The sequence below is a fragment of the Carassius auratus genome, chromosome 11 (assembly GCF_003368295.1).
Source record: "Carassius auratus strain Wakin chromosome 11, ASM336829v1, whole genome shotgun sequence".
Classification (NCBI taxonomy): domain Eukaryota; kingdom Metazoa; phylum Chordata; class Actinopteri; order Cypriniformes; family Cyprinidae; genus Carassius; species Carassius auratus.
In genome coordinates this window covers 11,939,000-11,952,589 of record NC_039253.1, presented here as the reverse complement: position 1 = coordinate 11,952,589, position 13,590 = coordinate 11,939,000, and the positions used below count along the sequence as shown (strand labels likewise).

Sequence of the window (13,590 nt, the reverse complement as noted above, 5' to 3'; positions counted from 1 at the left end):
GTGCTTGCTGTAGCGGTGGAGCCGGAAGGGGGAGCTTCATGCTACAGGACAGCCCGGGGTCTAGCGCTGTCACACCAGGCCTACTTCCGTCAGCTCTATCGCAAACACTATTGTTCAAAAACAACATTTTCAGCCATCCGAGCCGTCCAAGCAGCGCGTTTTTGTATTTTTCAATACGGTAGGACATGTTTGCAACCGGCCTTGGCGGGGTTTAACACGTTTTATTTATATGTGTAGCAGAATAAGCACACGGCACGACATAAATCGTATGACTAAAATAATGACAAATGTATTTGAGTGCAAAATAACGAGTTGTAGCAATGTAAACGGACTTTACATGTGCACAGCCAGCTTTAGTTCAGCTTTACTGGGTTTTAGTTTTTGAACGGCGTGTTTTGGCGGAAATTGCTTTGGGTTTTATTTAAGGTAGCATGGGACGATTAGCACGCGAGCTCACGTTAGCTACACAGCTGCGCGCGCGTTGCCACATTTACTGCGGGAATAATGACTAATATCTCATAGCGGCGTGTCATACATTAATTTAGTGTCGTAATGCAGGTCCTTGCACCTTTTTATGGGGAATATGAAGGTTCATATTACAAAGGTTAGCGAGTTAGCATTGATGCTAGCATGTTTTCGAGGCAAAAGCATTGAGTGGTCCAGTGTGTGATTGACCATATGCAGAGCTGGCTTACAGTCACATACAATTATAATTATTGCTTATGTGTATTAATTAAAAATGACCTATTTCATCATTCAGAATGAGGTTGGCTTTTGTAATTTGAGAGCAACCTCAAATCAACTCATTTATTTTGCTCGAGGGGTCCAAAGTCCAGCAAGAGCAGAGGCAGTTTCTGTCTGAATGCTTTAAAACGCAGAGCTCTTCATCATTACCAAATTATACGAAACACCTTAAACCTCCGGCTTATACAATTTAATCTAAACTGCAAAAGGATACATGCAGATTTGATATGTTTGTTGTTGAATGGGATGCTGCATTGTGCAGAGAGTGAATGCTTCATATGCCAATGTAAACATAGCAGTGATGAAAAATATCTTATTACTGTTTTTTCAGGCTCACTATCCTCATGTGCCTTTAAGCTTTTGGTTCTGTTCATTCTATATGGTTGATTCTATGCTAATAATTCATATAAACATAAATTACCTGTCATAATAGAATAATAATGCCATATTTGTTTCACAGACTGTAATTACATGTTTACACAGGTATTAACTGTTATGTAAAAAAAAGCAAGCTTACATATACACGTACATAATTTAAAAAAATGTAATCTACAAAAAAATTATTACTTCTTGTTATATTACCTTGACCATTACCTAAAATCTGGTTAATGCTGTTGCTTGTGTTTACTGAGTGAAATCAAATTTGACATCTGTTTATCTTCTGACCGTCATAATCAGTCTTTCTCTATATATTCTCATTTTTTAAATAAAATTTTGATTGGTGTTGTGTTCATGCCATTTGTGTTCCAGGCTCTTGTGCAGGGTGGATTGACCTGTCATGAATGAGCCCATTGAAGGCGGTGCGATCTCGTTCGACGAGTATGTGCGGCAAAAGGCACGCACTATACCTCAGCATCGCATGAAAGAGTTTCTGGAGTCGCTGGCCTCCAAAGGCCCGGAGGTTCTGCAGGAGTTCAGTCAGCAGACCAGCGGCACCACAACCACTATGGTGTACCAGCAGGGGGCCAACTGCATCTACACGGACAGCACAGAGGTGGCGGGATCTTTGTTGGAGCTGGCATGTCCGGTACGAAAATAGTCCCTTTTTAGTTGTCATTTTAGTTGTGATTTAAAAAGCAAAAAATTGTAGTCAGTTTCTGCTTCACCTCTGAACAGGTCCAGGTGACATCTACACAGATCTCCCCCCAGCTAGCTGCAGCTGTGCATCAAGCTTCTGAGCAGCAGATCCAAGTACAGGTTTGAATCTGTATTTTTTTTTGTTTTCTGTTTTTGTGTGTCTTACCTGCAGGCCAGTTATACAACATTTACCGTGGTTGTTGGGTTAAAAAGGATAGTTTGGCCAAAAATGAAAATTGTCATTCTTGTCATTATTCACCCTCATGTAATTACAAAGCTGTATGATTAACTTTCTTCTAAAGAACACACACACACACACAAGCTATTTTTAAGAATTTTGGTAGCCAGGCAGTTTTAGTGACTATTGATGTCCAGTATGTGGAAAAAAAAAAGAGGAAAAAAAAAAAAAAAAACTCTTTCAGAATATCTTCTATTGTGTTTAACAGTAAGGTTTAGAATGATATGACACTTTAGACATTCAAGATTTTGGTTAAAGAATTGGGGTTTCTAGGTCCTTAATGAGAATAATGAAAAGCTTCAAACTACCAGGGGGATTTTTTTCCTCTGAAGGGAGTGTAAATGTCATCTTTGATATTTTGTTAAAGCGTAGATCATGAGTTTCAGGTATGATGGCTGGTGCAACCAGTTGTGTTTATTATACAGCCTGTAGATAGAATGTCTGTTCACCACAGAAAAATCAGTAACTCTGGAAATATTTCAAAATCAATTTGTAGTGAAGCTAGTTGCCCTCATGATTGCTTTGGAGCTGCTTACATTATAAGCATCATAGTAGAATTTGTAGGCATCTCAAATGCAGTGTGAATGTAGTTTGAACTCACTGGCAGCATCTTGCCAAGTCTTTTTTTTTTTTTTATAGGAAACAAATAACATTTAAAGTATTTGTATAACTTTAAGGAACAAATTTAAGTCAGATATTTTGTTGCTGAAGAAATAAATACTTGAAAGTAGTTCAGAATTAATATTTTTAAAGAAACTTTAGGGAAAAAAACAAACAAACATTGATGTGTTAGATTTAGCCTCGGACGCCAGATCAGCAAATTGTCTACCCAAAATCCATGAACAGCCTTGTCTGGCACCCAAAACTGTTTTAGCAGCCTTCTATCAACTAAGAAGAATGATAGAATAATATAGAATAAATAATAGACTGATCAGTGAATAAATTAATGAAATTAGTTTATACCGTAAACAGTTAGTTAAATAATTAGTATAATTGATTATATGATTAAATGGAATAATACAATGATTAAACGATTATAAATGAATTGATGAATGAATGAAGAATAGGTAAATATAAAAGTAAAACAAAACGCAAATGTATGATTGTTTTCTTGAAGCGATACACACCGTTTGCGTTTGAGGATCCTTTCAGATTTTAAGAAATGTTAATTGAACACTGAATCAGTGTATTAGGTTTTTTCCCCCAAAGTTTTCCATATATACCAACCTTTGAATTTTACGTATTCATAAACACACTTTTCCAGGAGACTGAAAACATGCATGGCAAAACAAGATTGAGGCCTTATTCCAGATTAGCAGGATGTGCTTTTTATTGAGCGCTGATCTAAATAGCTCTCCATCTCTTCATTGGCAGGTGCAGATCCAGGGGGAGCAGGGTCAGACAGTTGGTCAGGTACTTCAGGTGGCCTCTCCCACCCAACAGCAGCTACAAGAGTTACCACTACACAGCTGGTTCAACAGGGAGAACTCACCGAGGAACAACAACAACAGGTAATGCAAACCAATACATGATCGGCTTCTATATTTATGCATTTTAGATTCTAATCATAATGTGTATTTGATTCACAGCTCCAAGCCCAACTGGTGGCAGCAGTTGCTGGAGGTCAGCAGATTCAGATCCAGACTGTGGAGGCTCTGTCCCCTCCTCAGCAGCAAGGCTCCCCCAGGGAGGCAGAGCGGCGACCTGGAGGCTCACCTGCTGTACTACAGCCTGCAAAGAAACGCAAGGTGGATGTCCCAACAGTTGTGTCCTACTCGCTTCCTCAAGGGCAGCAGCTGGCTACTGTATTGGCCATTCCACAGGGCCAACAGCAAGGCTACTTGTCACTTCGACCAGACCTGCTGACCGTTGATAGCACCCATCTCTACAGCGCCACTGGTACCATCACAGGCCCAGCCGGTGAGACCTGGACCATACCTGTGTACTCTACCCCACAGCAGCAAGGTGTGGCCCACATCGCCATCCCTCAGGAGGCCTACAGCACCGTACAGGTACAGGCCTCACCTACTGATAAAGACAAGGACAAGATGGTAATCGGTGGATCTCAGGCTGCCGGTGCGGTGGCTGTGCCAGTGTCTGGCTCAGGAGTGACCACTCAGGAAGAGGTTGTACATTCACTGTTCCCAGCGCAGTTTATGAATGGAAACATTCACATCCCTGTAGCAGTGCAGACTGTAGGGGGTGCTTACTCTGGGACGACGCAGGCTTTGCACATATGGGATCCGCAGCAACAGCAGCAACACATACAGGATGGAGAGCTCCACTGCAGGTGAACACATTCTATGAGGAATACGGCATGCTTAAGGATTCATAACCCCCAGCCTGTCTCAAGTCATTTAGCAATGATGGTTTTTTGTGTTTTCAGGCGCAGACAGAGGCAGAACCACAGGTGGAACCTCCTCCAGAGCTGATCCTCCCCAACACACTGAAGCCTGAGGAAGGGCTGGAAGTGTGGAGGCTGTGGGTTCAGCGCAAAATGCTGAGCTTGACAAGAATGAACAAAATAAGCTGGCACCTATAGGACGTGAGTTAATGTTTTCATCGCTACCTCTGTCTTTATACCACTGCTGAATTTAGAATTGTTACTAGATTTGAATTTTAGTAGGCAATAGCAATATGAGTGTCATTTTATGATTCTTGATTCCATATTTGATACCACAGCTTTGGAACACACGCAGTGATTTAATGCAATATTTGAAAGGGACCTATTATGATGCCCCTTTCACAAGATGTCCAATGTGTCTTTGAAGTTTTAGCTCAAAATAGCCCACAGATCATTTATCATTCCATGCTGAGAAAGACCATTTTTAACAGGAAGAAAAAAAATTCTCTTTTTGTGTATGTATCTTTAAATGCAAATTAGCTGCTGCTCCCCGCCACTTTTCCAGAACATGGCTGTGCCTTTACAGCTACTGCCTTCATAATCTGCCAATACAAATCAACTGTTTGGTCATGATTATCATATCTTATCATGTTCACGCTCTGACATAATTTAAATGTATTATTTGCACACGTTTTAAAACCATATAAGTTTAAACTTGTGATATAGAGTTTTCTGAGCACAGTGTCAGATGGCACGTCACGGGAGTCCCCTTTCACATCTTATGGTGTATAGACTCTAAAATCTGCAAAAACACACAAACATCACATTAGGGGTGGTTGTGTACACACATTGCTGACACACATTTATGTTCAAAAACAATACAAAAGTAAATTTTCTATAATAGATCCACTTTAACATGTCACTAATGAAGCAATAACTGTAATGCATTTGTAATCGTGTGCACACATGCAAGCATTAAAGCAGCTACCATTCAGCACTTGGATACAGAATTGGGTCAGTAGTTGGTACTATTGTTATCAGTAGTTCAGTCACACAGTTCTTTCTTTAAATATCTTGAATAGTATAGAAATAGAAGACTTGTGTTGTTTGCCACATGTAAAAAAAAAATGCAGTTCATGTATTTATTCAGCTAAAACTGTAGTAGAAAACATGCTTTCAAAAGGTTTTTTTATTTATTTTTGTTTTATTTTTTAATTTTTTTGTGATCCGTTTTTTAAAGAAAGTTTAAGAAATGAATAATCAGGAAGAATAAATTACAATAAAACTAATTATTTTTAGTTGTAATATTTCAAAATTTTGCTGTTTTAATACATTTTTTATCAAATAAATGCAACCTTTAGGGAGAAAAGGAGACTTATTTAAAAAAACACAACTTTCTAACAGTAGTGTATATGGTTTATTTATTTTGCAAAATTGCTTACATGTTTAATTTTATGTAGGTCTTAAAAGATCTCTTTACCAAATATAATGCATGGTCAAAACGGTTTCTGTTAAGCATCTAGTGGTGTTTATTTGCAGCAAGATGAATGTCTGTGTCTGCAGGTCGACAGCCGCTGCGCTTCCAGGATGATCTTGTGTCCAGTTCAGTGGGCGAGCTGAATTTGGCTCTGTCTTTGATGACCCAAGAGGCTCGTGGGCTGGAGGGGGAGCCATTTGAACCTGATTCACTATACTATGTATTTTTATGCATACAGAAAGTATGTCTGTTGTCTTCATATTTTTTATTTCTGATGATTATGTTGTATCATTAGTTTGCATAAGCTGATTTCCTTCTCTTTTTTTTGTTTTGTACAGTACATGTTTGAGAACGGCAGAGTAGACGATATCTTTTCTGATCCGTACTACAGCCGGTTTTGTCAGTGTTTACACACAATTCTTGAAGAGTGGAGGCCCAGCATTCACCCTCTTGGTAAGATGTTTGTGTGTGTTTTTAAGTGACGTCCTTTGTGTTTTGGAAAATTCATGTTAATTGCCTTTGTATTTGCCAGGCTACATTATCCCAAGTCACGTGACAGAGGAGATGCTGTGGGAGTGTAAGCAGCTGGGAGCTCATTCTCCATCCACTCTCCTCACTACACTGATGTACTTCAACACCAAGTCAGTCTCCTTCTCTTCAGAAATGATGGCAATGAGTGCTCAGGGGTTATAATATTGTTGCTCTGCACAGGTACTTCCACTTGACCACAGTGGAGCAGCATATGAAAGTGGCCTTCTCCAAAGTGCTCAGACACACCAAAAAGAATCCCACCAACCCTAAAGACAAGAGCACCAGCATCCGCTACCTGAAAGGAGTCGGGCCACACCATGTTGGACAGAAAGGTTAGGAGGCAGCCAACAAAATAAGATGTTTTCAAATGTTACAAGATAAATATAAATTTTACCCTTGTGTACTATGCTCTCCAGGGCCGCATTTATTTATAGATATATGATCCTTCAATAATCAGTAACAAGTATTATCAGTGTTAAAAAATGTTGAGCTGCTTGATGTTGAAACATTTCCGAAGTTATACAGTTATCAGTGATCAACCAATATGGGATTTCAGCCAATGCAATAGCTATGTATAGAGGAAGCTATATATAGAGTAACCGCATGTAATACTGGAAACTTGATAATATATCTTGAAAATTAGACACTACATTGTATATTCAATTAAATCACAAAATATTATTGCAACAGAAAAATAAAAATCTAGTCCTTTGTGTGTGAGAGAGAGATTTATAATTGCCTTGAACAAATGAATGGAAGAGTTATAGAAAGTCAAAAACTGTGGGTAGTCATAAATCAAATCTTTTATTGTTCTAGTGACAGATGACATGTACGCAGAGCAGGCAGAGGACCCAGAGAATCCGTTGCGTTGTCCTATCAAGCTCTATGACTTTTATCTCTTCAAATGGTGAGCCACTGATTTTATCATATGCTAATGCAATAGCTGGTGCAATTGTTTATCATTATAAATAAAACACACCTTTTCTGTATCTTTCAATTTTTTTTTGTCTGTCCACAGCCCTCAGACTGCTAAGGGTCGTAATGATACCTATTACCTGACACCAGAGCCTGTTGTGGCACCCAACAGCCCTATTTGGTACTCCACTCAGCCAATCACGAGCGAGCAGCTGGAGCACATGCTGACACGCATCATGATGGTGCGGGAAATCCAGGAGATAATCTCCATTGCGCAGGCCAACGTACAATGAGAAAATAAGAGGGCAAGCAAGATGGAATAAGAGAGAGGCTTTCTCCAGCGCTCCATCATGCCACCACCCTCTCCTTTTTCAAGAGACTGAATCAAATAGCCTCTGCAGCGTCTCCTTGTATTTCACCCATGATTAAAAGGAGAGCGAAGAGGTTCAAGAGGGGTTTTCAATGAACTGGACATGCATACAAGCCTTTTTTTTGTTTTAGATACAGGAACTATTTCTGTTTGTTCCTCTGATGACCATTGAAACGCATTTGCCCAGATCCCTTGATGTGTGCATTTTCTCTTTCTGCCATGTATGTTACTCTCCATCTTTCTTCCCACTGTCCTCTCAGTTTATTTTCTTTAAGTGCAGAACTGTAAGGATCTGGTGGTTTTTAAGACCGCAATCTAAACGTTTGTGATTATTGGCAGTGGACTGGAACACCATGTGATGGTCAGGTGTAAACACATTTAAAAACATGGCTTCATCCATCCATAACACTTAACACAACCCCGCTCACCCCCAGGAGCTTGCAGTAGCAGAGTTCACATACCTGAGGAGTGTATTATATATATGAAGACTTTTTGGTTCTGTTTTTATTATTTTATATATATATACACACACACATACATGCATCTATGGTAACCTGATATGTATTGTTATGATAGTGGTGCTGGAGAACTGAAGCCTGTGTTTTCAAACATGCCTTTTTGTACAGTGAATTACCTGTATGTGTCGTCTTTGACCCTTTCTGCAGTCACTGGTCAGTTCTGTCAGACAAGCACAAGCGGGCCTCATGACAGAAACGGAATACATTTCTGCACAAGGAGTTCACAAAACTATTATTAGATGCATTAGTGAATGCAACAATTATTTAGTAAAGAATTTCCATAAGAGATATGCTGGTATTAAAATGTTCATGTTATTAAAATGCTATACTAATTTTGCCCCCTAAATAAAAAAAAATAAAATAAAGTTCCTCAACCAGCAAACCTTCAAGTGATTAATTTAAAAAGGCAAACCATTCATTAAACCACTGAAGTATATTAGAAGAAGCTGGATTCTGACTATCCAAAACCTTGAAGCCAGATTTTTTTTAAAGTAATATTTCTAGACCTGTTTTTATCGGTTAGAAATTAAAGAATTATTTCAAATTCTTATCCTTAATCTTTTGGAAAAGGCCACTGGGCCTTCTATTGTTGGAAACAAAAACTTTGAGATTACCACGGCTTTAGATGCTACATGTGAATTTAGGTATCACAACATTATAATAAAAAGTCTGAAATCAGGACATTCAAATTTTGTCTTAGAAGATAGTGATACAAATTTAATAATAGGGCAAATGTGTATTCACAATTAAATAAACAACATCAACCAATAATGATTATTTAAAATTCTAATGTTGGCTGATAAATTACATGGTACATGTATAACATGTATAGGATGTATATTGTGGAACCCTAATATGGACATTCATCATGTAATTCACAGGTGAAGCAGAGATATCATTTTTCTTCATAAAACACTTTCAATGTTCTTTTATTACAAAGTCTGGACAAAAAAACAACAACATTTCGAATAAACAACAATGTAAAGTCCGCTTTGTACATGACCTTTTCTACAGTCATAATCAAACCCACCCCACTTTCTTCTCTAAATACAAATGTAATACGTTTTCCAATAAGGTTGCTAGCTGGGATCCATCTCATTCTTTTCCTGGTAGTGGGATCTGTAGTCTCTTTAACGTGTTGGTGAAGTACTTAGGAAGGGGACAGGACACTGTGATGTCACTGTGACCTTTGACTCCTGGCAGGACGATCCTTCGGGAGTGCAGGTGTAGAGGGAGGTATCGTGTTTTACTCTGCACCAGGCCCAGCCGGCGCAGTACGCCCTCTGGCAGCTTCTGTAATCGAAATGTGAGACCCTCGTGTGGTCAGTCTTCAAACGTGACAATGAGTCATGTCTCAAAACACTACACCACCTCTTGATTATTCATTAACACAACACTAACTGTGATAATAGACTGAATACTGTAGTAAAACTGGACTTAGACTTGAATGGGTTGTGTATCTAAATCTTGGGTTAAGCAAGTGCTCATTAAAAACACCTCTAATCTGCAAATACAATACTGTATAAAAGTTTGGGATCCGCAAGTATTTTTTTCTTTGGAAGAGATACAGTACAGACCAAAAGTTTGGACACACCTTCTCATTCAAAGAGTTTTCTTTATTTTCATGACTATGAAAATTGTAGAGTCACACTGAAGGCCTGAAGACCTGACCTCCACAGTCTCCGGACCTGAACCCAATCGAGATGGTTTAGGGGTGAGCTGGACCGCAGACAGAAGGCAAAAGGGCCAACAAGTGCTAAGCATCTCTCAGGGAACTCCTTCAAGACTGTTGGAAGACCATTTCAGGTGACTAGCTCTTGAAGCTCATCAAGAGCGTGCAAAGCAGTAATCAAAGCAAAAGGTGGCTACTTTGAAGAACCTAGAATATGACATAATTTCAGTTGTTTCACACATTTTGTTATGTATATAATTCCATATATAATTCCACATGTGTTAATTCATAGTTTTGATGCCTTCAGTGTGAATCTAAAATTTTCATAGTCATGAAAATAAAGAAAACTCTTTGAATGAGAAGGTGTCCAAACTTTTGGTCTGTACTGTATATTAAATTGATCAAAAGTAACATTAAAAACATTTTCTTATTCATCTTAATTAATTTAATTAATTTCAAATTAATTATGTTCTTCTGAAAATTCTATTCATTTAAGCATCATGAAAAATGGATTCAGCAGCACAACTGTTTTCAACATTGATAATAATAAGAAATGTTTCCTGAACAGCAAATCAGCATATCAGAATGATTTCTGAAGGATCATGTGACACTGAAGACTTTAGTAATGATGCTGAAAATTCTTCTTTGCCAGTACATAAAATAAATTACACTTTAAAATATATTCAAATAGAAAACCTCAGTCTTAAATTCCAATGATGTTTCACAATTATAATATATATATATATATATATATATATATATATATATATTTTTTTTTTTTTTTTTTTTTTAATCAAATAATGCAGCCTTGGTGAGAATAAGAGATTTCTTTGTTTTTCGAAAACATAAAAAAAAAAATCTTTTGAATGGTAGCATAGGTTCATATAAGAAACCAATGCTACAACACTAGTATTTATTATACCTGTGGTGCTAGTTTGTCCCAGTGAGCATATTTGTGGTCTCCAAGAATGGGGCAGGTCAAAGCAAGAGCCATGTGCACACGAAGTTGGTTTTTCACACCTAAAAAACACATTGGTTCTGGTCATCATATGCTTAAATGTCTTCTTTTTTACATAAATCAAAACACAATGTTACATTATATATGGGTAAGCCTAGCAACATTTAAGATAATTAGTGTATACAGGGCACAGTTAGGAGTCAGGTATGGGTTTAACATGTCATGGTCAGTCATTACCTGTGACAGGCTGCAATTCCACCAAGCTGCAGCCACCGGTGCTGTCCAGAACCCGATACTGTGTGACTGCGCTGTGTGCCTGTCGATGAGCTCTTACCCTGGTCACCCCATCTCCCTCCTCACTCACTTTGAACAACGGGCTCAGACCCATCTGAGCAGAATACACATAAATACTTCAATTCTAGTAAAGTAAGAAAACTGGAGGAGATCCTATTCTTAAAAATCTGTTTTTTAAATACATTATACTTCAAGTTCATGCTCACCAATGGTCCTTTGCAGTGAACGGGCACCGTCAGAATGAGAGTCCAAACGGCTGATAAAAACATCACAATAATCCATATCACTCCCTTCCCAACCTTATGTGATGTGAAATGCTGCGTTGTTTGAATGTAGAACTGACACCTCTGGTCAAAAGTCTATGATCCATATTAACGATTCCCCGGTAAAATAGTATTTGATCTGTCAATATTTCACTCCTGAGTCAGAGAAGACACGTTTTTCAATGGATAAAATACGGTGAAGCACTTGTTTGAAGTTAAAAGCATCGCAATGATGGATTTCTTTCTTACAAACATGCAGCTTTTCCCTTTACAAGATGTTAAGTGATGGATGGGAGTCTTGTGGAATATTGTGATTTTTTTAATCAGCTGTCTGGACTCGCATTCTGACGGCACCCATTCACTGAAGAGGACCTACTGGTGAGCAAGTAATGCAATGCATACATTTCTCCAAATCAGAAACAAAACTCATCTTGGATGGCCTGAGGGTGAGCATCTTAATAAAATCTCCTTTTCATATGGTTTTTAAGAACAGGTTAAAATAAGAAATGATTTTTATGAAAACAATACTATGTTACCTTAAAATGTGGCTGAGGCCCCATGACCTCCTTTTCTATAATGGGAATGTCAATCACTCCCTCGGATGGAACGGGCACACCTACAGTGACTGCCCTGAACAAAATAAGTGGGATTATGTTTAAATTACTGTATGCTGCTACAAGAGAATCAGTTAGCAAGAAGCAAAAATATATGTTGCACTAGACAACTTAATGGGATCCCACTAATAAATGACCCTTTCAAAACCAATTGCATCCAACTGAAGACAGGCAACAAATAATGGTTTTAAAGTTAATCTTACAAGTATTTTCTTTCCACTTTGTGTGATCTGATGAGTGTTTGGACATGTTCAGCAGCTTCTTCTGTTTTAGCCAGGATCAAAACTCCAGTATTTTCTTTTTCCAGGCTATGACAAAGGTGCAGCTGTGCTCCTGCCTGCATGCCATCAGTTATCTTTGCTAGCAAAGGCAGACATTCTACTATGCTGTTTCTGATGCCATCTACATCTATGAGAATTGAACAAGGAAAATTGATAAATACGTTAGTATATCCAAAGACCTTTATTATGCAATCATGTAAGATTCGTATTATCAGGTATGTACTTAAATGGACATAAGCCAATTTGGTGGTCTTTTGATTATACTTTTTTATTTTTTATTTTACTTTATCAGAATGATATGCAACTTCTAATTTTTTGTTGCATTTACTATATAAACCTAAATGATCAAAAAATAAATAAATATGAGAGGATTAAAGAGAAGTCAAATACTTACTATAGAGAGGCACGCCGTATGGTTTATTTATTGCGATTATGTTTTGGTCTTGATAAAGCATGCCCCTGTAAAGAGCTTTTACGAGCACACTTGGATGAACAGATTGTAGTTGCTGAGAGAACTGTTTGAGTTCGTTTACTCTGTTTTGAAGAGGTGACACCGGAACCTTTGGAGAGGAACGAAAAAACACGGAACCCAAATGGTTGCACATAAAGTCACTTTAGTCAAAACGCAATTTACAGACATAAACAAACGTAGCTAACCTCCTTTTTGTCATTTGTTTGTTTTTCGTGTTCACCCCGGAGTCTTTTCGCGATATCTGCTGCTTTAAGTCCTGCTTTCCCGTTAGAGGCGACGGTCTCCGTCTTTGAAGCGGTGGAACACGCTCTGACGAGCATGGTGAATGTCACCCCACGTGCATGTCGCATTTTCACAGATGAATAGTTCAAAGTCAGCTCTCTTTCCTCAAATCCGAGCCTGTGATCTTACATTACTCACTGTCCGATTGAAAAGCTAGTATCACGGGATAAGCCGAGTAAACAAGAAGACATTAAACACACAAGTAAAATGAACAGCTGAGCAATACGTAATAGTGAAAATAAACATCAGTTCAAAATAAAAGTCATTCGTCAGCGTGTTCACACTGTTCATGCTGTACGTTTTTGATTTATTAATCGATTCATTTTCAATTCATGAATCATCCCTCATATCAATTTTTTTTATAAAAAAAAAAACGTATTATACCAAATTCTAAAATATTATTCAGAATATGAGAGTTTGGTAAGAAATAGGCTATGAGCTACTTTAAGACGTATCTTTGAGCTAAAATGTATGAATGTCACCGAGATAAAATAAATAAATTAAACAATTTTAAATTTAGCTTTTGAGCTATTTCTTTTC

General features: G+C 38.0%; 1 protein-coding gene and 1 pseudogene across 1 annotated transcript; one reads left to right on the top strand and one right to left on the bottom strand.

Annotated features, from left to right (window-relative positions):
- LOC113111031 (glutamine-rich protein 1-like) lies at positions 1 to 8,329 on the top strand (annotated as a pseudogene).
- Positions 8,330 to 9,127: 798 nt separating this feature from the next.
- Positions 9,128 to 13,325, bottom strand: rpusd4 (RNA pseudouridine synthase D4). The gene is made up of 7 exons (XM_026275404.1): positions 12,954 to 13,325; positions 12,691 to 12,856; positions 12,219 to 12,423; positions 11,938 to 12,031; positions 11,082 to 11,232; positions 10,809 to 10,906; positions 9,128 to 9,507 (listed from the first exon to the last, which is right to left on the bottom strand). The coding sequence occupies exons 1-7, from the start codon at positions 13,116 to 13,118 to the stop codon at positions 9,310 to 9,312; spliced, it is 1,077 nt and encodes a 358-aa protein (XP_026131189.1). The 5' UTR covers positions 13,119 to 13,325; the 3' UTR covers positions 9,128 to 9,309.
- Between the last annotated feature and the right edge of the window lie 265 nt (positions 13,326 to 13,590).

Bases quoted from the DNA above. Each gene is read 5' to 3' on its own strand.
- rpusd4 (XM_026275404.1), bottom strand. From the start codon at position 13,118: ATGCGACATGCACGTGGGGTGACATTCACCATGCTCGTCAGAGCGTGT. The intron at 11,233-11,937 runs GTAACATAGTAT...TATTCTGCTCAG, and splicing joins GGCCTCAGCCACATTTTAAG to ATGGGTCTGAGCCCGTTGTT. The intron at 9,508-10,808 runs GTATAATAAATA...TTTCGATTACAG, and splicing joins GGGACAAACTAGCACCACAG to AAGCTGCCAGAGGGCGTACT.